Source organism: Lissotriton vulgaris, chromosome 3_1, assembly GCF_964263255.1.
Source record: "Lissotriton vulgaris chromosome 3_1, aLisVul1.2, whole genome shotgun sequence".
In the NCBI taxonomy this organism is placed as follows: domain Eukaryota; kingdom Metazoa; phylum Chordata; class Amphibia; order Caudata; family Salamandridae; genus Lissotriton; species Lissotriton vulgaris.
In genome coordinates this window covers 1,025,677,920-1,025,702,920 of record NC_141689.1, presented here as the reverse complement: position 1 = coordinate 1,025,702,920, position 25,001 = coordinate 1,025,677,920, and the positions used below count along the sequence as shown (strand labels likewise).

Below are 25,001 nucleotides of genomic sequence, written 5' to 3'. Positions count from 1 at the left end.
CTGCACAGATTGAAAGGGTGGTCTCAGAAGCTCTGCACCCACAGGTGGTTCTTGCAGTATCCTGGATTGAGTTGTTGATTGATCCCTTGCATAATTTATTTAATTTTTTTTACTAGCAGATTTTATTGGTTTTCAAATACATCATCTACATTCATAGGCTTGGTGCTTTTTTAGTCTGGTACAAAAAACATTCTGCCATTATTTGCTTGTGCATCCACAGAACTATCCCCTCCTCCCTCCTTGAGTTGTACTTAGGTGGATACAATCTGGTCTTCAAATACTATTGGGTTCGTGAGTGAAAGGCACCGGTTTTGGCTTATTTTGACTCCAGCCTCCCCTGTTCTCGGTGTACTAGTCTGTCATTTCTATCTGGGCTCGCCAGGGGTTTTGGGGAGCCTATTCCACTGCTATCGTGCCTCTCCACTGCTAATTCATCCACTAAGTTTTCCCAGGACTTTGCCCAGTCTATCTTCCCTATGCCTCGGCCAGCTTCCCTGAGGAACAATCTGCCTTCCGTCCTACCCATTTCTCTAACTCCCTCTTCCAGGAGAGAATTCCTCCTGGTGCCTTCCAGTTTCTGGCAATCTCCATTTTGATCTGGACAAAATCCAAGTCCTGGAATCTCCCAGTTGTGTTGTTTTTGGCCGAGTGTGGGACCCATCCTAGTTAGAAATGCTCAGGGGTGCACGGGAGCGCCTTGTCTATGAGATCCCCTATTACTCATCTAATTTCTTCCCAAAAGGATTGTAGCCCGGGGCAGCTATAGAACATGTGGATGATATGTGCTTCTCTGTCTCCACACCTCGGGCACACTGATGTGTCTATGTCAAAGTATCTTCTAATGCGGGACGGGGTTAAGTACGCTCTGTGCAAGATGTAGAAATTAATCAATTTGAATTGCACATTCCCGGATACTTTCGGGGTCCGTTCTAGGATCCTGTCCCACTCCGCCTCTGAGATCTGTTTACCCAAATCCTCCCCCCACTGTAATCGCAAGCGCTCTAATGGCTTCTGCATGTACTGTCTCATTGCCTTGTACAGGCAGGAAACTGTCTTGATTCTTCCCACTGAGAGTACTACATATATACATCCCATCAGTGCCCGTAGCTCCATATCCCCTCCCCCCAATGTTGCCTAATCCTCCTGGTATGGGCCCCATGTCTAAGGAAGTGACCTCCTGGTAAATCATATGCCACTTGCAGTTATTCAAATGGGAGTAGCGTAGAGTCCAGGTATAAGTCACCGATCGACTTCAGTCCTGCCTCTTCCCAGTCCTCAAACGCCGCCCAATGAGCCCCCTATGGTAACCATTGCAGCATAGTTTTTGGAATGTCTGGAGAGTAGGGGTACTGTTCCCGACCTGGGTTGCGGCTTGCTGTCAGCCATTGGATCAGCAGGTATAGCTGGGCAGCAATATAATAACCCTCAAAATCTGGGACCGTTAAGCCTCCAGCCGCTGTCGGGTGCTGTGAGGTGGCCAGCGCTACCCATCTGTGCCCCGCTCCCCAGATAAATGACATGAGCAGTGAGTCAAGATCCCTGAACATTGCCTTCCTAGATCCATATCTGCAAGGCCCAAAGTAGTACAGGAGGCACGGAAGTGCCACCTTCATCAGGACCGCCACTCGTCCTGCCACTGATAAAGGCAATGTGCCCCAAAAGTCCATCTCAGTCTTCACTGACCTGATGGCTCTACCCATGTTTCCCTCTAGTAGCTCTGCCAGTTCATGATATATTTTGACCCCCAAGTATTGCAGGCAGTCGGGCTCCCATTTCAGGTGGTCGAGGTCAAGTGGAGTGGGAAGTTAGCTTACATTGGGTATAAGCTAGTTTTCCTCCAGTTGACTTTGAGGCCAGACACAGCCCGAACTGGGCCAGCATTCTCTGGTCCCCTCTTAGCTCGCACCCTGTGTCCCCAAGGAACAGTATGAGGTTGTATGCATACAGTGCTATGAAGTGTTGTGTCTCTCCTACCCTCAGACTTTTGTAGTCCTGTCTGCTTCGCACATAGCACACCAGTGGCTCCATAGGTAATGCAAACAGGAGCAGGGAGAGGGGGCATCCCTGCCTCGTACCCCTCTCCGCCTTCTGCCTGGGGAAAATGGTTCATCCAGTGCGCACCCGTGCCGTGGGGGATGTATACAGTAGCCGTACCAATGCCAAGAATCCATCTCCCAGCCCCAACCTGGAAAGGACCTTATATAAGTAAGGACACACAAGGCTGTCAAAGGCCTTATCAATGTCCACCATGAGCATTGCTGCCTCATGTTTATCGTACCCATTGGAGCCCATGACAGCCAAGAGCCACCTGATATTTATGGCCATGTTCCATCCGGGGATGAACCCCGTCTTGCCCCATGAACCAGGTCGGGCATATGTGAGAGGAGGCGCATCGCTAGAATTTTGCTCCAGATTTTGTAATCCATATTGAGCATGGATAGGAGCCTGTAGGCTGCGTAGTCCGGCGGTTCCTTCCCGGGCATAGGCACTGGGACAAAAACGGCTTCTCTAGTAGTCTCCAGCATTACTACCAGAGCCTCCTGATACATAGTGACCAGTCTAGGGGCATATCCTCCATATATGTAACATAAAATTCTGCCTGTAGGCCATCTGTGCCCGGGGTTTTGTTCCTCACCATAACCTTGATGGCTACCCGCGCCTCCCGTTGTGTTATGTCGGCACCCATCTCCTCCGCCTCTTCAGGACTCAATTGTGCCATCTGCACCTCCACCAGGTATTCCCTTGCATCTGCATGGTCGTCCTCTTCCGACCCTATATACAGTTGCGCATAGTGGCTTCAATTAGACCTTGCCTCCTGTTCACAAAGTCTCAGGGTCAGCAAAGACTTCACTTACCTCTGGATATCACCTCTAGAACCATGGGTTTCAGTTGAAACAGAGGGAGACAGCTGCCAACACTGCCACCAACACCGCTGCTAGCTCTATGTCCTGAAGGCACCACAGAAGGCACCACCGCACCGCAACCCTGGTCTTATCAACGACAACGACTGCCACCACCGAGCCGCTGCTTACATCATGACCTGTGTGCACTGTACTCTGCAGTGCCTTGCTTCACTCAGCCGCCCTGGTCTCACCGATGACATCGCTGCATGCTGACCTCAACACCAGTGATTGCACCGTGGATTGGAGGTACCGCTCGTATGTCACACAATGCACCGCCCGATCCCACACTGCAGTCTGGGCCAACCAAAGCAGCTCCCATCAACCGGCACTGCCATTTGCCCCATAACTCGTCACTGAGCCATTGCATGCACCACAACTTGAGGGCACCACACACCGCACCGCTACACTTCACAGAACAACTGTGACGGTTGCCATGAACGCCCACACAAATGTGGTAGGCAGGAACCAAAGTTTCTGTTTACGAGTCTGCTGACACTGATGCAGGTCTGCACCGGACAGGATTGTTGGATTCTGTTGTTTTCAGCACCACTGTTGCCCGGGATGGACCTAACAGCTTTGTGGAAGTACATTTTGATGTAATTCCTGCAAAATGCATCTATTTGAGTCCTGTATTTGGTCTTTCATTGTTATGGTCTTGTTTGCACAGATAAATATTGGTTATTTTTCTAAAAGTGGTGTGGTTTCCTTTTGTAGTGTTTTCACTGTATTACTGTTGTTTATGTGCAAATGCATTACGCAATGCCTCTGAGATAAGCCTGACTGCTTGTGCTAAGCTACCAAGGGGTTGAGCAGGGGTTATTTCAGTAGTGTATCCCCCTTATTCTGGCTAGAAGGAAGGGTCCCTATTTGGACAAAGGTGCAACCCATTGCCAACTAGAGACCCCCATTTCTAACAACTGTCCATATCACATCAGTGCTTGTTGTTCAGATAAATAACAATGTGTTTTCTGTAGGCCTCATCTTCTCTCTGAGCTAGTTATATTGTATGGTTATGGTTTGGGCGACCATTGTTATTTCAGTTATTTAATTTTGTATGGTCAAGTCCAGATGCTCTCTCCCAATGACCCTAGCTGGGATAGGAAGGGAGAGTAGTGGCAATTGAGACATGAGTGAGTTAATCAAGCCATAAACTCTACAATTTCAGCTTTAAGTTTGTTCACTGTGACGGTAATATTATATTTTCCAGAAGACCCATCATTAACAGTTCTATTCATGGCACCTGGGGGAGAATTGAGCTCTGTAGATACAGGATTATTAGATCTCTTTTCAAACAATGTTGCTATTGGCTTACTGGTAGGCTTGAGCAGGGTCAATTTCCCTCAATGTAAAATTTCTCAAATATGAATTGCGCCATTCCTACTAATATCAATATGGCAATCTACATATTTATTGCAGCTATAGGGTCGATGTAGAGTTGGTCTGGAAATTCATGTATTTAGTGGAAGCAATAACATTAAAAACAAGGAATCCCTCCAATTGATTGCAGCTGTCCTCAGGTCAGAAAACCAAGAGGGGTGGCCAGCCCACCCTCCCCGAGCAATGACGGGCGAAGATGTGACTGCCATTGGCCTGCACAAGTCCCCTGCAGTAGGACAGCTCTCTGCGCTTTATCGCACTGGGTGCGGTTGCTGGGCCGGAATCTCCTCCTTACAGTCTCCTGATGATAAGAGATTTGCGGTCCCTTCTCCAAGCAGTCTGACAGCTTCTTCCCTTTATAGTGCTGGGTGTGGTTGCTGGGCATGTTCCCCCTCTCTAGTTAGGGGTCTTGTGGTACCTTAGGTAGCAGTTTCTCTTTCATATAACCTTTCACTACCAGTTTTCAAAATTTCAACATTTCCTGATGATGATGGAATTGAATATTTATCTAGAGGTAGAGGCCTTGCTACATGTACACCTGTGTTGGATTTCATCAATTAAAGGCCAATTGAGTGCCATAACTAATGGTCTTTACATTCCTCATGTGTGAGCAATGTGTGCAAGTGGTGTGCACATGTGATATGTGTAAAAAAGTTTCGAGCAACAAATGGTTTCTTCCTCTTAGAAAGAATCTCGCCCATCCACATCTTTTTGTGCTGTTGCAGGTCACACTGAGTAAATATGACCAGATCTAGATTTGGGGCATGATTACGATCTTGGCAGACAGGGTTAATCCATTACAAATGTGAAGGATGTCCTGTATGCCAAATTACCATCCCATTATATCCTATGGAACTTGTCATTTGTCAGACGGGCTATCTGTCACGTTCGTGATGGAGTGTCCCATATGCCAAGATTGTATCAGGCCTTTGGTGGCTCTGGTCTCTCAAAATCATTTTTCCAAGTTCAGACTTGAACAATAGAGGGATACAGAGGCTCCTAAAAGGTTTTACACACTGACCTCAAAGGTAGTACAGGGGTAATACCCTCAAGTCCTGCATTAGGATACAAGAAAAAGAATGGGTTTTGAGGTGTCTTATTGATTCAATGCGTAGCCACAAGCAGGTAATGGGAAACTTCAAAATGTGTTTTATTTTTCAAAGTGAAATAAACACCATAGGACAACATATGTTTCACAACACACACATGGCTTCACCAGGGGCATTATACAGGAACTAACACAATACACAGTAATTGTTTTAGTGACAGAAATAGAACGAAGAAAGGAAGGCGTTTAAGGAAAAAATTGAAGGTAATAAGACAAAAAAAATTGATTATTTATTACTCTTGAAAGATTATCAGAGAATTAACACAATTTTTCAGAGATACAAAATGTTAGAAAAGGGAGATAAGATGAGAAAGACAAATAGAGATTGAAAATAAGATGAAAAAGTATTTAATGAACAAAGATCAAGTAAAATGTGTTTATGATCTCCCTGTAAGTGCTTGCAGAGAAAAAATAGTCGAAATGGGAAAAAAGGGACAATTACTGTGAAAATATAGTATAATGTGAACTATTTACTGAAGAGAACAAACTGGAGGAAGCCAAAAAGTCAAAAGCAATCACCAAAGGAATATAGCAAAACGGTAGCACATAGGGAGATTCAACACAAAAAGTGTGCAACATATTAACAAACAGATTATTGTTGCACTGATGTAATATTTGCAGTATGCACAAATAATAATGAACTCTTTAGAGTTGTATTTCGGAAATAGAATTCTTGGTTCCATAAAACATCTGAAAATACAGTTAGATAATGCCATACAGAAATAATTATTGAAAAACACATTGATATTAGTAGCTCAGCAAATCTCAGGCTTTTCCAACTTCAGACTGGTCTTAACTGTTATTCTTTGTTCCAGAGGCCTTGAAAAATTAAACAGAAAATGAAGGTGCACTTCTGAAGGATTGGAGTAACTGTTGAATTTTAAAATGAGGTAGCCCTCTGGCTCACTCTATCATCCTACATTGGCTACTTAAGGAGGATAAACACTGGAACACTTGGGATAGTATTTTAGGCTCTTTTAGGAGCAATAGCTAAAGCTGCCTGCAGCCTCTACCATGAATAGGTTAAAATCCATATACTTGCTTGAAGCTGGGTACTCTGAATTGTGAAGAGAGGCAGGATTTGACTTCCTTACCAAAAAGGAAGTCTCGTAGTAAGAGTAAAGCTGCCCAGATCCCTGGAAGGTCTTCACAAGGCCCAAAATAAATGGAAAATGTTGGTAGAGACGGCATCATTTGCCTTCAGACTACTAGGAGAATATGGGTCATGAGATCAGGTCAGATGGCCAGGAAAAGGAACAAAAAGCCAAAGAGCAAGGTTATCTGGCTCATGTGAAACAGGGATTCTTCTGTTGCATCAAGTAGTTGAGGCTGCACCATTGCTGATCTGCCAAGTATCCATCAGATCACCTGAACCTGTTTTTCCATTGTCAGAGAGCAACAAGGTGTTTTACCTTTGCACCCCTAACATGAGTGTTGGTTCCATATGCATGAGGTGGTTGCGATATTTCCAGAATGACTTGAACTATTCTTTCTAGAGCTACAGTCTTTAATAGTCTTGGTTAGAACCCACCTTCAAAATCCAGTTCCTTGTTGGAACAGGTGAATTCTCGGAGTTCAATGGTGTCTTGGCACTTATTGTTGTGAAAGATCACAATCTTTGAGAATGTCAGGACTCCAATGTAAGTCTGTCTCACCCTACAGTTGTTCAAATAGCTGGTCCTACTGTAAGTTTCACATTTAACTTTGATTTGATTTGAATTTTGTATAGTGCTGCATATGCCCATGGGCCTCTTGGGTCTGCCTTATGATTGAGGGAGAAACATTGCCTGAACATTATTTGATAGGGGAAGAGTAAACAAACAGTTTTTTGAGATTTTTTTAAATCAAGGAAGCTGGATTGATTCCTCGGGTGCCATTGCATTTGATTCCAAAGAAGATATGTAGCATAGGAAAAGTTTCTACCTCCCCAAGAAGCTTTGTGGATAAAAGAGACATACAGTTTCCTGGCTTTGACAGATGAAGCAATCTGTTAGGGATGTACCAGTAAATTCTGTTTTTAAGGAAATCAGGACCAGAGTGGTTAAGCAACTTGTGTGCTAAACAGAGCGCTTTGAAGGCAACTCTCTTTTTAATGGGTAGCCAATGAAGTTCATTCATGACTTTGGGGACTGGCTCAAATTTCTTAGGTTTTTAAGAACCAGGACTGCAGCATTTTGCAGTCTCTGAAGTCTGCTCACAATGCCCTGCTGAGCTCCAACATAATGGGTATTGCAATAATCATACTTTGATAATGCAAGTGACCACTGTTTTCTGCCGGTCAAAAGCTAGAAAGGGAAGAATGTGACTCAAAGTTGTTAAAACGAGGAAACACAAGTAAGTGAGCTGGCTGGTCTGATCTCTAAAAGGGAGATTGGAGCCAAAATGGATTCCCAAGTTCCTTGCTTTAGGTACTAGGATGGAAAGAGAGCCACGGGATTGTGGACACCTAGTGTTGATGCAAAAGGAGGTATACCGTCCAAAGAGGACCACCTCTATCTTTTCAGAGTTTCATTTCAGACTGTCGAAACTCATCCAGTTGGTTACTGCACTCATGGACTTGTTAAATCAAGAAGTCACTTTTTCAACATTGTTGTTTACTGATACCACAATTTGGGTATCATCAGTGTAGGAAACAGTGGAGAAGCTGTACGGTCTTAGAAGTTCCAAAAGAGAAGCCACATGTATATTAAATAATGTGGGACTTAGTGAAGACCCTTGCGGTTTATCACAGGGTAAGATGAAAAGCTTGGAACCAAAACCAACCATGCAGAATGTCTGCTACCTGTCATCCAGAAAGGAGCAGAGTAACTTTAAGGCAGAACTCTGTATGGCTATCTCTGTCAGCTGGTGTTTTAATAGCGCATGACTCACCACATTGAAGGCTGCGGATAGGTCCAAGAGGACCACCGCAGCCTTACCTCCCTTGTCCAATATGCCCCAAATCTCCTCTGAAAGTGATACCAGCACAGTTTTGGTGCTATGGGCTTTCCTAAAGCCAAACTAGGCTTTGTACAGAATACCATTCAGGTAAAAAAAATGCAGAGAGACAGAAATGTAGATGTCTTGCCAGGACTTTAGCAAGCATAGGGAGTCAAGATATTGGCCAATAGTTCCTTTCCTCCAGGGGGCCTAGAGTTGGCATTTTGCGAAGTAGCAGAATTGAAACTTTTTTCCATTCTAATGGAAAGCAACCAGACTTTAAACCATTGTTCAGCAGCAAATCCTGTGGGGGTACAAAGAAATTGGCTAAATCTTGCAATACTTTAGTGGGGCAAGGGTCAGTTGGGGTTCCAGACTTTGTGAGCTCAATCATGCATTCAGTAGAAATTTTTGGAAACTCGCAGATAGCTGGATGGCTAGAATATAAGGGAGTGGAGGCTGGGAACTTAGAATCAGTCCCCTTGATGAGGTTAAAGTTGTTTCAACCTGCCTCTACTTAATTTATAAAGTAAGTCGCTAGGTTATCACAAAGCTGTTGGGTGGGCAGTATTTTAGTGGTGGCGGGACGGAGGTGTGGAAAAGCTCTTTACTTTTTGGAAAAGATCCAGAGACAAATTAGTGGCAGTCTTGATATTTTGGGGAAAATAACTGATTTTCTCAGAGAATATCAAGCTCTGGTATTCTTGAATCAGTAGTTTGTATTTCATCTTTTTGTCTGGGGCATAGTTACTTCTCCAAACCCTCTCTTGATGATGACAGCTTTACTTTAAATCCCTAAGCTTGGGGGACTACCAAGGGGCCAAACAGCGAGATCTGTGTTCTTCTTAAGCGGGGCCAACTTGTTGGCTGCTTCATGAATCCAGTTAAAATAATTAGAAGCTGCAACGTTGGGGTCATTCATGAAAATAGGTTGGGAAATCTCATGGTTCCATACCAGACCTGTTTTGTTGATGGTGGGTGGTTTGGTTGGATGCTTCCTTAGTTCAGCTGAGAATAATGCTAAACTGCAGTGCCGTATGATCAGACCATGTGAGTGGGAGGATATCTACTAGCTGTAACTCATGGTTGTTTGTGAAAATACCATCTAATATATGTCCTGCACTGTCTGTAGGGGAATTCACCAGTTGGTTAAGTTCAAAACCTAAAAGATTATCAATGTTTCTTTATTTTCCGGATCATCTAAATGGAAATTAAAGTCCCCTAGCACTGCAAGATTACCAATTGCACACTCGCTTCAAGGAAGGGTTGTATGGTGTTACAATGCGATCCAAAAGATTGCGGTACATCACAACGCATATTTTACAACGCAAGTCGTTACTACGACTTGCGCTGTATGGTGCTGGGCTTAGGAATAGTAAGATTTACTATTCCAAGTAAGATTTACTATTCCAACTCCAGCCTACGTACAGTAGGGAAGGTGTTGGAATAGTAAATCTACTATTCCTTAGTCTAGAGCGCCCTCCAGCGCGAGTCGTGGTAACGACTTGCGTTGTAAAAGAAGCGTCGTAATGGCATCGCGGTGTTTTGACCGCGGTGTAAAGGCTGTTTACCTCAAGGAAGTCACTGAGGGCTTATAAACATTGGTTCTGGGACCTGTGTTCTGTAGGTCAAGAGTCCATGAAACAGGACATTATGGTTTATTTTTCAGTTGAAGGAGGGCTTCGCAATCAGTAATCTTTACCGCATGGCAGATCTCTAGGGAATTCTTAAAGATAAGTGATAAACCTCCGCCACGTATTCCTTCTCTATCCAGTCCATTAATTAAGTAGACAGCAGTGGCTAAATCTGGGGCAGCAGACTTATCAGCTCATGTTTCTGTAAAAAAAGAGAAATATCAGGACTACAGGACTCAAGGTACTCAAAAACCCATATTTATGTTTAATCATTGACCGTACATTCAATAACATACACTTTAATTTTTGAAGTGATGTGGGAGGTGGTATTATGAGAGCCGCCTTGTTTATGTCGCAAGTGAACTGGCATGTGTCACAAACATAAACATCATGCAGAGGATCAAAACTGAAGTGACTGCACACAGTGTTTGTGTGTGTTCCCACACTTTTAAATTGGAGTAAAAAATATACTTGAGTACTTACAAAGCGGTCCAGGGTTCCTGCTACAGTACGCAGCCTGGCTGCGGATGGGGAAAGATGGGTTTGCCTTTGGTGTGCTGGCGGCACACCGACTGCATGCATCCACTGTGCGGACGCACTGTCATGTCTAAGATATAGCTCACCTGGTGAGAAGGCTTTGCCAAGTGGACATGGCTAGAGTCCTCTGCTGGATCGTAATCCAGACAGGCGAACAGGAAACAGCTGGGTCAAATAAAAGCACAAAACCAGGGTCCAGTAACCCCACTAGCCTCCAAAGGCTCCCCTATGGGAGGCAGGATACTGGCAAATCAAAGTGACGTTAAACCACAAGTGTGAAAAGAAACAATAAAATAATAGTAAAACGGGTATAAAGCCCACTAAAATATGGCGCCCAAACTGCATGGAGCCAGGTAACTCCTAATATGGCACAAATGTACATACAATGAAAACAAATAGGGCCAATTCCATTCCTTTGTTATAGGCTGCATGGACATGCAGGCACGTCTAAGATATAGCCCGCCTGGCGAGGGGGTGTGTGCCATCGGGGGCATGGTCAGAGCCTGCTGCTGTGTCATAATCCAGGCAGGAGAACAGAAAACAGGCGGGTCTAATTAAAACACAAAACCAGGGTCCAACAACCCCACAAGCCTCCACAGGCTCCACGGCAGGAGGCAGGATACTAGTAAATCAAAGTGAAGTTAAAACAACAATGTGAAAAGAAACATTAAAGTAAAAGTAAAACAGGTATAAAACCCACTAAAATATGGTGCCTAAGCTGCACGGAGCTGGGCAACTCCTAAACTGGAACAAATGTGCCTACAAAGAAAACAAATAGGGCCGTTTCCAGTCCTTCATCTCACTTTTGAATAACTTTGCTGATTATGGCTATTCACAAAATAGTGCAAAGTTAGTTTAAACTGCAGATTCACATTTATCTACCCCCTGAAAAAAAGGAATGAAGCCAAGTGTACAAGTGTAACTTACTACTACCGAAAAAAAACAGTAGTAAGCTCAGAACAACAAATGGCCAACCACTGATACTGCAACACACTCCCATAAAAAAATAATGGCGGTAGGGAGTTGAAATAAAGCCCCATAAGAAAAATGGCAAATTATTTAACATGGTTAAAAGTATAAATAAATCCAGTTTAATGATAAACAAATAAAACATTCTTGTTATTTAATTATAGAATATTCTAACTAACATTTCTGATTTTTGAATTAATGTGAGAATAAATCCCACTAAAATAAATTAGATTACTTTTAACCAATGCTATACAAAACATTTAGCACCAGATTATGATGTTGGTCGGAGTTGGGTCCGACCGACATCGCCGCAGAATCGGGACCAACCGACCTCCGGTCCCGACCGCATTAATGTGATGCGACTGCACATGGTGCGGTTGCACCCTCACATTTACCTATGGGAGCTTGTGCTGTGGTAGGAAACCGGCTGCAGCACAAGCTCCCATAGAGAAATGGAAGATTATGTAAATTCCTGCACCCTGTGGCAGGGACCTCACAACTGTAGGCCGTTGAGGCAAGGGGGCCCTGCTAGAGGCTTTCAAAGTCACTTCCCAACAGCCTTTCCACGTTGGAAAGGCCGTGTGAAAACAACATCGTAATCCCGATGGCGGAAACACTGTCCTAAAGAGATTACGTTGCAGTTCCTACTGGCTGATGGGCTCCTTGAGCCCGTCGGAAGCCAGCCGGAATGACTTCTGACCGCCTACATTGTAATTAGGCGATCGGAAGTCAAACCAGTGATGTTGGCCAGAAAGCCTCCAACCTGCTTTCGGAGGCTTTCTGACAAACATCATAATAGGGACCTTAATGTTTATTAATGCATAATAAATGTTTTTAATTCTATCCTTTAAATCGTTTAAAAAAAAGTTTTACTTCTACAAAATAATGTTGATACATTTAATATAATGAAGGTAATTAAATATGTAAGGCACTCTTAAGTTATTAGTATGGTAACATTTTTTTTACTTCGCAGTCTGCAAATGGCCGGTGGTATCAGGGGACTCCAGCGGTCATTCCTTCAACAGTCGGCCAACATCTTAATTCAGTTGGCAGATCACCAACTGTGCAGTGGGTAATCAGACGCCGCTTCCACGAGGGTTACCTTACTGCCAAACTCTTAATCAGGCCCCTAAACACGTTTTTCTTACCATGCCTACTATCACCTGTGCCTTTGACTATGGCTGTGATATAATCTGTTTATTATACTATATATCGTAAATAAACTATTATTTGGTATTATATAGATTTTTTTGTGGATGGTTTTATTAAACAACACATATGAAATTGTTGCCATCTCAGAAGAGTTTGCAGAAGGGAAAATAACCAGGGAAGCATTACATCACGTGGTAATAATTGAATAAACTGGTTGCAAGGTTAAATCTAAAGCTATGCAGGTGTAACAAAGGAATTTGATTATTAAAAGCCTTGAAGAAACATGAGTGACTGAAAAGACATGAAAAGGAACACAGGTTTTTGAGGACAGCCCTAGGATTTAGGTCAATAGTTGGGATATTCTTAGTATTGGAAACTTTGGACAAAGGCAGCACATCGGTTCACATGCAACTTGCTGCATTGCAAATATTCCCATGGATGCACGGCTAAGCGATGATAATGCAATCCAAAAATGAATCCATACTATTCATTGATCATTAAAAAACATTTTGGGCCAGATGTACTAAGGTATTTTGCGGGCGCAAATGAGTTTTAGACCCGTTTGCGCCCGCAAAAAACCTGTGGCTATGTACTAATCCTATTTTGCGAGTCGCAAATCAATTTGCGACCCGCAAAATAGGATTAGTGACTTGCTATTAGGAAGGGGGTTCCTTTCCTTATAGTGACACCAAAAGCTAGGTAAGAGTGTTTTGCGACCGCAATTGCGGGAGCAAAACACTCTCACTTTTCCACCCTATTCAGAAGGGTGGTAAAGCACTCACAAACAGGAAGGCATCCCCAGGGGACCCCATCCCCTTTGGGAATGCATGCACAAACATTTTTTAAGGGCAGGTAGTTTTCCCAGGGACCACTGCCTGCCCTTAAAAAAATAAAATTAAAAGTTACATTTTTATTTTTTAAATGCATCCTGTTTTCCTTTAAGGAAAACAGGCAGTATTTAAAAAACATAATTGCTTTATTTAAAAGCATTCCCAGACATGAAGGTCTGCTGACCCCAGCAGGCCACCATCCCTGGGAGTGCCAGCCATTCCAAATGGGGTTGCAAATTGCGACAGCCTCATTAATATGCATGAGGCATGCAATATGAGACCCCTTTGGGATTCTCAAACAGTGTCTCTGACACTGTTGTACATTTATTTTTTTGATTTGCAATTTAATGCAATTTGCGAGTTGCAAACATCAATAGTCGTACATCTGGCCCTATGTTCTCTAATAATGTTGCTAAATGGCAAACCTGCTTATATCTCTGTGCTTATTTTGGCAAAATCACTTTGATTGACAATCAATGTAGCAATATCATGATTTAGTTTATCAGTAGTGATTTTTGTCACAGAATTTCAATAGACCGCAATGCATTTTAGACGGCATTCTGGGCTCCTTCCCTGACTACCCCCGCCAGTCCAGGTTGTTCCACTCCTTGCGCCAAAGCCTGTCTGACTTGCATCTGACTCTAATACTAGATCAGCGTAAATAGGGAAGATGGTGCGGCATCTCCAGTCTTCCATGTAATCCATCCACCATTTTAATCTCTGCCTCACCTCTATGTCTTAGAGAAGTAGGTGCAAGCAACTTAACCCTTTTTTTAAAATATTTTATTTTCAACCTTTGGAGGGCTCTATAATTGAGAAGACTGGGTTAAAGTTGCCTTAATGGACAAAGTTAACAGTTAACAGACCCAGTATTCTTGCTAGATCCCTGAGAAATATATAGGATCTCCTTAATGTGTTTCTCATCTCCTTCTTGATGGGTTTTGACTTTGAGACAGGAAGATTTAAGGTGTTACAGAGTGGCAATGGGCGAATTAACAACTAGGCTGCTAACTGTAGGGAAGGAGGCTTGGCAAGCTTTTGAAAGTCCCCAGGGGTGGTGGTGGGTGCGGGGGGGGGGCTCAGAATGTAGCCCTGGGGGCATCAAAATCCAAATGGCTGTAAGGAAGGCCCAAGGTGGATAGAAAAAGGAATGTAAACAGAAAAAACGCAACTTAGGGGCTTGTTCTGTCACTATCAAAGGGTGTATAGTATATATTGGTTATGGTGAAAAGGAATACTATATACAATGTCATGAATGCATAAGAATTAAAAAGTTAGCAAAACCTCTTTATCCGAGGAAACCTTACAGGAAAACAATTTCTTTTGGATAACACAATATATGTTTAAAAACGTGTTATACATATTTATTGTGACCAAACTAACTGGAACATACTTGGCCTTGTAAACCCCTTTCCTGTGATCCTTATCTTTCTTGCTCAGATAGGTAGCTATCTTTTGACCAAGTACCAAGGTCATAGAGGTCTTCCCTGAAATAGAGGTCCTTTGCGACTAGGCTCTCATTTGTAGCCTAGTAGCTCTGTCCATTGGGACTTAATGCAATCTCTAACATACTCATCTAGAAAAGTGGCACAGGAGCATTCAGGCAAATTAGGATGTTGACTCAGACCCAGATCGAACAATGCACTCCTCGCAGCAACAAAACTGCAGATCTGATCTAGCCTTTTTAGGATGAACCATAGAATCATAATCATCATAAAAATATCATAGAATGCATCGTCTTTGCTAAAATTTCTGAGTCATATTAAGTGAACTTTTGGATGGATTGATTGCCAACACGGTTCATCCATGAATCTATCCATGCCAAACAAACGCCTATTACGGCTGTGGAGCAAATCCACGACCTCCTCCATGACAGCACATGGATACACTAATATTGCAGTGCATATTTTGGGCCTGTCTCTTCCCTCCCAAGTCAAAGAGGGACTTAAAATGGCTGTACCCAAAGATTTGTCTATGTCAGAGGCCACATTAACTTCAAAGTGTTAGAACTGCTTAAGATATTGATTTAGAGACTGAAGTGTTGAGAACATTGTTTAGATTACATTTAAAGGTCTCTTATTCCTATGCACTTCTACTGTCCATTTTTTTTCTCTTATTTTTTTTATATATCAGGGATCCGAACATCCATGTAAGTATGGGATATAGATCAAATTCTTTCTTCAGTTTTCTTGTCTTTACAATGTTTTTAATCCAGAAGAAATTAACAAAACTCACAGGTTAAATATTGAGCTGTCTTGGAAATGACGGAAGATGACAAGTGGTAGAAACAGAATACATGAGTTCACAAATATAAAGCAAAACAAAGCTTATTGAACTAAATAACAAGAAAGTGAAACAACAAATTTCTCATTGCACATTCAACAGCACTTATGTTTACAAGCAGCAAGAAAAGAGGCAGAGTCAAAAGTTGATGGTTCTTATATACCATCCATGTCTATTATGTTATGGTGTCATTTTCTGTTTTGTACGAAATGCATTAGGTGTACTGTAGTTCTTTAAAAAAGCTGTGACTAAACAGAGAGGAAAGAGTCTGGCATACTATGGGCCTCCAAAATAAAATTAGGTGTAGACATCATATTGTCATTGCTACTAAGGCAAGGCTGTAGTGGCAAATAAATACTAGTAAGTCTACAGATCATATTTGTGGCAAAAAGACTAATATCTCATACTACATGTCTAGGTTGACATGATTTATTTGTTCACCATGTTTATAATTAGCAGATATAGTAAAAAGGCTAGAATCCACGACATTCTAATATAAGCACTATATACAAACGCTCACCAAGCTTTACATGCTGCAGAGAAGGTTGGTTGTGGTCAAGTCATTATACAGTCACCCACAAAATAATTAAGAAAGCTATCAGTCAATTAAAAGGTGTTTTGACATAAAAATGATATGCCGGGAATTCAAAACATGGCTATCACCTGTAAAAGTTCCAGAGTAGTCACTGAAAATCAAAAAAGTTACTTCTCAAACTCAATGCACCTCCATAACTTAAAGACTAACACTATTCAAAACGTAGACAGAGAGTATTAGCAGACATCTGATACTATCAAATTATATTAATTCATATTCCCCTTTTCCTACAGGTCTATGGGTCTGTTTTCCATATTAACAGGGGAAACCCTTTCAACCTTGAGGTTCTGGTTGATTCCTGGCCAGAATTCAAGACTGTGATTGTTTGCCCTCAGCCAGATGTAAGTTTCTGATAAATTGCCTACTTTCTACACTCCTGCTTTTCCTACATGTAAACTATTCTAAATCAATAGAATGCAAAATTCAAATTAAGGATCTCTTTGCTGCATTTCATTAAAACAAGAAGAGAAAACCTTTGTGATGTAATGTGTCTGCTGCATTTAGTGCCAGTGTTCTTTTGTCCAAAACATACATGGGGTTTTCTGATTACGAGGCCCACAACAAAACCCCTTGGTCTGCAATAAAAGTAAGAGTGTTACCGAAGTGTCCCTTTTATAGGATGGTTTCGCTCACCCACACAAAGGTGGCCTGTTTCATCGTAGGGTAACCTCTTCACATTATGACCCTAGTCGTATTGAGGGCTACAACCCCCTCTCTGTGAAGGAGGAGCTCTGGGGTGTTCTTGGTAAGAAGAGGTATACTAAATACCTTAGGTGAACTGAGTGTGATGGGGGTGCAGAGCAATGTTGATGTGAGAGTAAAAACAAATCTATAACAGAAGGGAATTTAACCTGCCATAAAGTGAAACATAGGTCAACATTTTCCATCCTAATACCCTCTACAGAGGTCTGGCGGCCTTCTTCAGGACCTCATGGAAGCTTCTGAAAGGTTATGTGTAAACAAATTGTATGAAAAAGGGTGATAAAATCAAATTGCCATAGACAGAACCTGTGGTTGAAGAGAAAGCACACGTTGTCAGGGATCCACTGGTAGTTTACCTGAAAGAAATAACATGTTTCAAAATTAAATCAACTTGAATTGGTGAGACACACTATAGCACTCATTCCAAATTATATAGGTTACAGGAAAGGTCCTGCAATTTAATCAGGGCTTTCACAACTATCAGTAACCAACACGTCAACAGAACTTTGTGCTTATCAAAATACATGCATGAGCTTACCCACAGCCATCACATAACATGCCTCAACTTATCCTTGGCGCAAAACCACGGTGGCATCAAGTCCTATAATGATGAAAGAACATGTGCAAATCAATAAGTCAAGAACAAAAAAGTGGTTGAAGCATGTGGCTCAATTGCAAACCATATCAATACCCCAACTGCATGAATATGATACCCCATCTGATTATTAGGACTGATAAGCCCACGGCGGGTAAAAACATAAAAATCAACTGTTAACCAGTAAAGAGTCAAATTGCACATGGTGAGACCCAAGGTTACGTATTATCAGTCAGACCCCTAATTGTGTCTCAGATACAGCAGCAAATGCGCTATTCTACAGCCCAGTGTCAGGATAAAGGGGGACCGTAAGAAATTGTGCCTATATTAGATGTATCAATGTGGTAGGAACACATGCTTTACTCGTTCTCCATCAATGGTAAAGTGGTCTAACCACGTTTGTTGAGACCCACTCTCACTTGCTTGCAGAAGCAGTGAAGCGTTCAGGACACAACTGCTTGTTATGACACCCTGATAGACTGGAGCAATACGGTCAAAGGTATACCGCTGATTACATCATGTTAAGTAGAGCGTGTTTAGTGGGACACCCATTTGAAAACTGCAATAAAAAATAAATCTCAGTTACAAACTACCTGCTATTGATGAGGCAACGTACCTTTTGGACATGACGACAAGGGATTGCACCACGGAAGGCATACTTCACAGCGAGAGGCCAGGTACTATAGATACCTAAAAAAGACAGGCAGGGTTTGAAAAGACGTGACTACGATTGTGTTTTGCTTCCACGACCATCGAGGTGATAACAGCTAGAAGCCTGTTAGTGGGGTCCATTTTCAAAGGGCGGTAGGCATTACTTACGTCTAGTTGTCTACGCAAGGTCAAAACACAGATAATGGAACACAAAAGTACCATTAGGTGCAATAAGCAAACCACCAAATTGACAACACACTTCCTAGAGAATGGTCAAAAGGCAGACGATCTGTCATTGACTGTACTTGACAAACCAATCATCCCTCAGTTTGCTTCCAATGTGACACAGTACTTTTTCAAGTGAGAGTAAAGATGGGTCTTCCAACTTCATAGTGACAAACAGGGTTTGAATGATGACATACTGTGGTCTGCGATTTCATAGATACATATAACCCATGGATTCCAAGTTACACTCTAACATGGTGGGTTTCATGTTTAAATATCGATGTTAAAAATATCGATTAAAAAAACATTGATGTAAAAATATTGTTCACATAAATATTGACTCCCTATTCTTTAACAGGTAAGTACAATAATATTGACTCAAAAATATTGATGTAAAAAATATAGATGTAAAAAATATCAACTTTAAAAAACATGACTTAAATTAAATTAATTGAATAATATTAATATCATTAACACAATTAATTACATTTAATATATATTTTAACTAATTATAACAAATAAACTTAATTTAATAATTATAAACACAACAAAATGTTTACATATACATATATTTTCTTAAATACATGTTATTAACTATTATCTTTATTTAATTTATAAACTTTTTTAATTATATGAAAATAAAATAAACACATACATAAATAATTTAAATGAAAAGAAAATATTCTATATTTAATTAACATATTAAACTATTTAAAAAAAATACATACATTTAATAACACAATAAAAACATTAGTAGTTAAAACGTTGGATAGCGAGGGGGTAAAAATTACTATTCCCACTCCAGTGAGTGCAACAGTAGGGAAAGCGCTGGATAGCGTAGGGGTAAAAGTTACTATTCCAACTCCAATGAGTGCAACAGTAGGGAAAGCGCTGGATAGCGGAGGGGTAAAATATACTATTCCCACTCCAATGACTGTAACAGTAGGGAAAGCGTTGGATAGCGTAGGGTAAAAATTACTATTCCCACTCCAGTGAGTGCAACAGCAGGGAAAGCGCTGGATAGAGGAGGGGTACAAATTACTATTCCCACTCCAGTGAGTGCAACAGTAGGGAAAGCATTGGATAGCAGAGGGGTAAAAATGACTATTCCCACTCAACCTGATACACTACCATCTTGGTTCATATAAGGGATGGCAGAAGCCAGACGAAGCCCCACCCTGTAGATGCGACGACTTCTCGGTGCAGGACACACTGCACTTCGTCATGTTTTGCAGCTTTTTTCAGGAGCAGAGGAAAAAATACCTACTCCCTGTCCTGAAAGAAGCGGGCTTCACTCAGGTTCGTCCAGCCTTGCTTTATTTACAGCTTTTGTCAAATCCCCGCACTACCTTTTGCATCGCGAATTTCTTAGTTGCCGCAGCTAGGGCAAAAGCTGTCGGTCAAAACTCGCCTTAGTAATTTTTAAGGGTTTTTTATCAGAATTACTTTTGCCTCTTATGAATGAACTTGTATAGTCTTAACATTTGTATAGTATTTAACTTTTATCTGTAGTTTTAATGACTTTTATGAAAATGCTGGGCTATGTATGTATGGGCATATGTATCCTATGTTATGTTTTATTGTTTATTGTTTATGTTTCTTTGTATGACTTGTAATAAGTCGAATAAAGATATCCTGACTGACTGACTGACTATTCCCACTCCAGTGAGTGCAACAGTACGGAAAGCGCTGGATCCCCAAAAAATAATAAACAAAACCATCAACATTTTTATTACTTTTAATTTCCAATATTAACATAATTAATATATAAATTTAAATATATTATTATTAACAAAGATCATAAAAAATTGTTAATTACACATTATTTAACACTATAATATCCACAACACACACCTAAAACTAATTATACACTTAAATGTAATAATTACTAATTAATTAATGACAATTAATTTATTATTATTTATTGATTAATCAATAAAACATTATTTACTTAGCGCCTTTCCCACCATTTACACATATAAACACCACAACACACACCTAAAATTAATTGCACAATTACCATGAATAATTACTAATTAATTAATGGTAATTAATTTAAAAATATTTAATAAATATTCAATTACAAAATAATTACTTACCACCCTTCACACCATTTACACATATAAACACCACAACACACACCTAAAATTAATTAAACAATTAACATAATTAATTATTAATTCACTAATTGAAATTAATTAAAAATTAATTATTAAACTATTATTAATTAATCAATTAGCACATTAATTATTCAATACATTTTATATAATTAAATTACTTCCCACCCTATTCCACTATAAACTTACAACCGACTACAGAACTAAAAACGCAAAATTCTAATAAAAAAAATTAACTACTATACATTATTAGTTAAATCTATATAATTAAATTACTTCCCACCCTATTCCCCTAAAAACCCACAACCCGCTACGGAAGTATAAATGCAGAACTAAACTTAAAATAAATTAATAACTAGTAAAATTCTAAAACATATAATAAAATGACAAACAATTATCATTAAACACACTAAAATACATAACATTATTAATAAATCGAGATTTTTGTGAACTATATTTTTGTAAACGATATTTATTACAACAATGTTTTTGTAATCGATATTACTTACCTGTCAGTGGATATTCTTCTCAACTATATTTTTGTTGTCGATATTTCTTCCCCTCGATATTTTTGCGGTGATATTTATGTCCCACAATATTTCTCCGTCTATATTCCTGCTCTGCACCAACATGGTTTGTACATTTCCCTTCATGTGTCATATCCTGAGTATAAATCCTTGTTTTTACTTAACTCCTGTTTTCATATTCACCAAGAGACTTGATACATAATCCTGTATACACTAGAAATTGTTACCTTTCTTTATTACTAACATAGTCACTGGCTTCCAAACTCCCAAATCAGCAGGGGCATAAACACCGCCTACATTCTTTACACGCACTGATGGAACTACATCTTCAGGTATTTTGCTGGTTCTTTAGAGGCTCCATTACAACATCTCACATGGCACATGAAATATGCACGAGCGACAGTTACCATTGGTTCTGTAGTCCACAAAGTGCTTATGATAGGCTCATAAGTAAAGTGGCACGTGACATGCTGTCACGTCTTTTCAAACGCTGCCTGTGTTTTTTAGATATATATATATAGTGTCTGGCCTCTCGTTGCGAGGTATGCCTTCTGCTGCACAATCTACTCCATTGTTGTCATATCCAAAAGGTATGTTGCCTCCTCGATGGTGGGTGGTTTGTATTTGAGATTTGTTACTGGGGTTTTTAAATGGGTGTCCCACTAAATGTGGTCTACTTAACATGATGTAATCAGCACTGTACTTTTGAACGCTGTATTGCTCCAATCCACTGGGGTGTTCTAAGAAGCGGTTGAGTCCTGATCGCTTCACCGCTTTTGCAAGCGAGTAAGAGTTGGTCCTAACAAGCAGTGGAGTTTAGGCCACTCTACTATTGTTTGAGAACGAGGAAAGTGTTCGTTCTTACTACATTGGTACATCAAATACAGGCATCATTTCTTGGGATCCCCCTTTATCCTGACACTGGGCAGTAGAATAGAATTTACTGTTGTATCTGAGACATGATTAGGGCTCAATGACTGACAATATACAGCATCTATAATTTGACTCTTTACTGTTTAGCAGTTGGTTTTTATGATTTTCCCCGTAAACCAGTCCTAACAATCAGATGAAATTGTATATTCATGTGGTTGGGGTATTGATGTGGTTTACAATTGAGTCACATGCTTAACCCATTTTTCTGTCCTTTGACAAATTGATTTGCACATGACCTTTCATCGTTATAGGACTTGATGCCACCTTGAGATTTGTGCAAAGGTAAAGTTGAGGCATGATACCTGATGGCTGTGGGAAGCTCATGCATGTTTTTTGACAAGCACAAAGTTGGGTTGACGTTTTGGTTACTGATATTCGTGGTAGCCCTGATTAAGTTCCCGGACCTTTCCGGTAACCGATATATGGTGAATGAGTGCTACAATGTGTATCACAAATTCAAGTTGATTTCATTTTTAAAACATGTTGTTTCTTTCAGGTAAACTACCAGTGGATCCCTGACAAAGTGGACTTACACTTCAACCACTGGTTCTGTATATTGCAATTTGTTTTTATCACCTTTTTCGTATAATTTTCATTTACATATAACCTTGTAGAAGCTTCTATAAGGTCCTGAAGTTGTAATATGAAATATGTTGACCTATTTATAATTTTATGGCAGGTTGAATTCCCTCCTATTCTAGCTTGGTTTTTAACCCTGGTCCAGGTACACCCTAATAAAGTCTATTGCATACTCTGGAGCAAGTTTTATTTTCACATCCACATTGCTATGCACCCCTCATCACACTCAATTCATCTAAGGTATTTACTATACCTCTTCTTACCAAAAGCATCCCAGAGCACCTGCCTCTCTAAGAGGGGGTGGTGCCTGCATTTTGACTAGGTTCAAAATGCGAGGATGTTACCCTATGATGAAGCTTGCCACCTTCGTTTGGTTGAGGGAAATCGTTCTTTAAAAGGGACACTCCTGTAGCCATCTTCCTTTTCTTTTAGACCCAATGGTTCTTTTGTGGCATTTGTTATTGAGTAGGGAAGTCAGCTACTCCAGGCCTTTAAACCTATACTGCCCCTCCCTGTGTTTTGTTTTTCTGGTAGCCCCAGAGAGTAAAGGAGGGTGGATTGTCTTATGGCAAACGTTTTATGCGGAATAACAAGATTTTTGTAATTACTAATAATAATATATATAACACAAAGAAAAGAAAAATACAGTAAATTAATTGAGCAAATAAGGATAACAGTGACCATTTTGTGTCTATTGACATACACAAATATACCTGCATTTAAATACCTTTTAAGAGCAAATAATTACATACACTGGATGATGATTATTAACTGATTTTTCAAATGCTCTTTTTCCCCTTAAGATTTAATTATTTAAATTGATCCCTCAAAGAGTTCCTTTGTGTGCTATATGGTGATCTTTTCTCCTTCACTATGGCATCTTCTGTTAACACACTCTCTGTCTTTCATCACATTGTTTTTTTGCCCTTGAATGACAGAGAACACATGGCTTTTGGTTTAATATTTTACACAATATATTTCTAGGACATGAAGGATGACTACGATCACTACAACAATACTTATTTCATCTACACCAGTGACCCACTAACCCTCAAAGAAATCCTTGAGAAGTCAAATGCTATTGACTGGTCTAAAATCCTCCATTTTCAAGGTAAGCATGAACGAAAGAGGAAACATTTGAAAAGAGTAAATGTTCATTATAATCTAGTGGACTACAAAGAGAAATAAGCAATAAACAGATGTTTAGGCCACTCACGGTAATGATGAAGCCTATACGCTGAAAGAAGCAACACATTGGACACACAATAAGCACTTTCTGCATGCTCAAGTAGTTCAATCTTATTAGTTGGTATCCCTTCTCGACTACCATTAAAGATGTGTTTGTTTCCATGCATATCTTTTGTTCTCAATGGTTTACCTGTTTGTAGCTGTAGCCGTTTCCAGGCAGGTTGCTCCCCACGCCTATTAGCTCCACCTGACTGCGCCCGTGCTCCTTGCCCAGCTGCTGCCTCTGCTCTGAGGGTGTTCAAGGCCCGCCTCCACCCGCAGACTACCACCTGCGTCTCATCCCTGGTGGCCAGTGGTAGGCCTTAGGTTTGTTTCCATGCACATCTTTTGTTCTCAATGGTTTACCTGTTTGTAGCTGTAGCCGTTTCCAGGCAGGTTGCTCCCCACGCCGCGCAGCTCCACCTGACTGCGCCCGTGCTCCTTGCCCAGCTGCTGCCTCTGCTCTGAGGGTGTTCAAGACCCGCCTCCACCCGCAGGCTACCACCTGCGTCTCATCCCTGGTGGCCAGTGGTAGGCCTTAGGTTTGTTTGTTGCCCGCTCGCATTTCACCTTGTAACTGTGATTTTTGTATTACTTGTGACTGTTTTTTCTGTTTCAGTGCTTGTTTTTGGCTGCCTTTTGCCTTTGCCTGTGCTTGTTCCTTCCTTTGTGCCCATTCCCTCGCCGATCCCTCTTCCTGCCGCTACATCCCCTGCAGCCGGCCCCCTGCCCCCATTGGACTGCTCCCCTCACCCAGCTGCTCCTCCCTCCCACCTCCCCTTCTTATGATGGCAGCGCGCAGCGGGCGCACCTAAGGCAAGCCCGTCTGCACCCATCTGCGCCTGGACCGCGCCCAGCGCTAGAACGCTTGGACCCCAGAGACGCCACGACACACAACTGCACTATGACGCCAGCACCCTCCATGCACTCAACCCAGGACGTGAACACACCTGCTACCGGGCCACCCCGAAGCGCACACTAGGGCCCTTCACCTGCCGGAACTGCAGCTTCACCAGCATCCAGCCCGCCAATCCGTCTACCAAAGAACCCAACCACCTTCGATGCATCCTCCTCAACACCCGCTCCGCTCGCAAACACGCCATCGAACTCTGGGACCTCCTCGACTCAACCGGCCCGA

The 25,001-nt window shown here is 41.3% G+C and overlaps 1 protein-coding gene across 2 annotated transcripts in view; it reads left to right on the top strand.

Moving 5' to 3' along the window:
* LOC147727329 (glycine N-acyltransferase-like protein 2) overlaps window positions 1-25,001 on the top strand; it is a 136,033-nt gene that overhangs the window by 90,026 nt on the left and 21,006 nt on the right. For both annotated transcript variants that reach the window (XM_086963096.1, XM_086963095.1), the window contains exons 3-4: window positions 16,541-16,648; window positions 23,621-23,747. In XM_086963096.1, coding sequence (XP_086819222.1) covers window positions 16,541-16,648; window positions 23,621-23,747 — 235 coding nt within the window. The remainder of the gene's footprint in view (window positions 1-16,540; window positions 16,649-23,620; window positions 23,748-25,001) is intronic.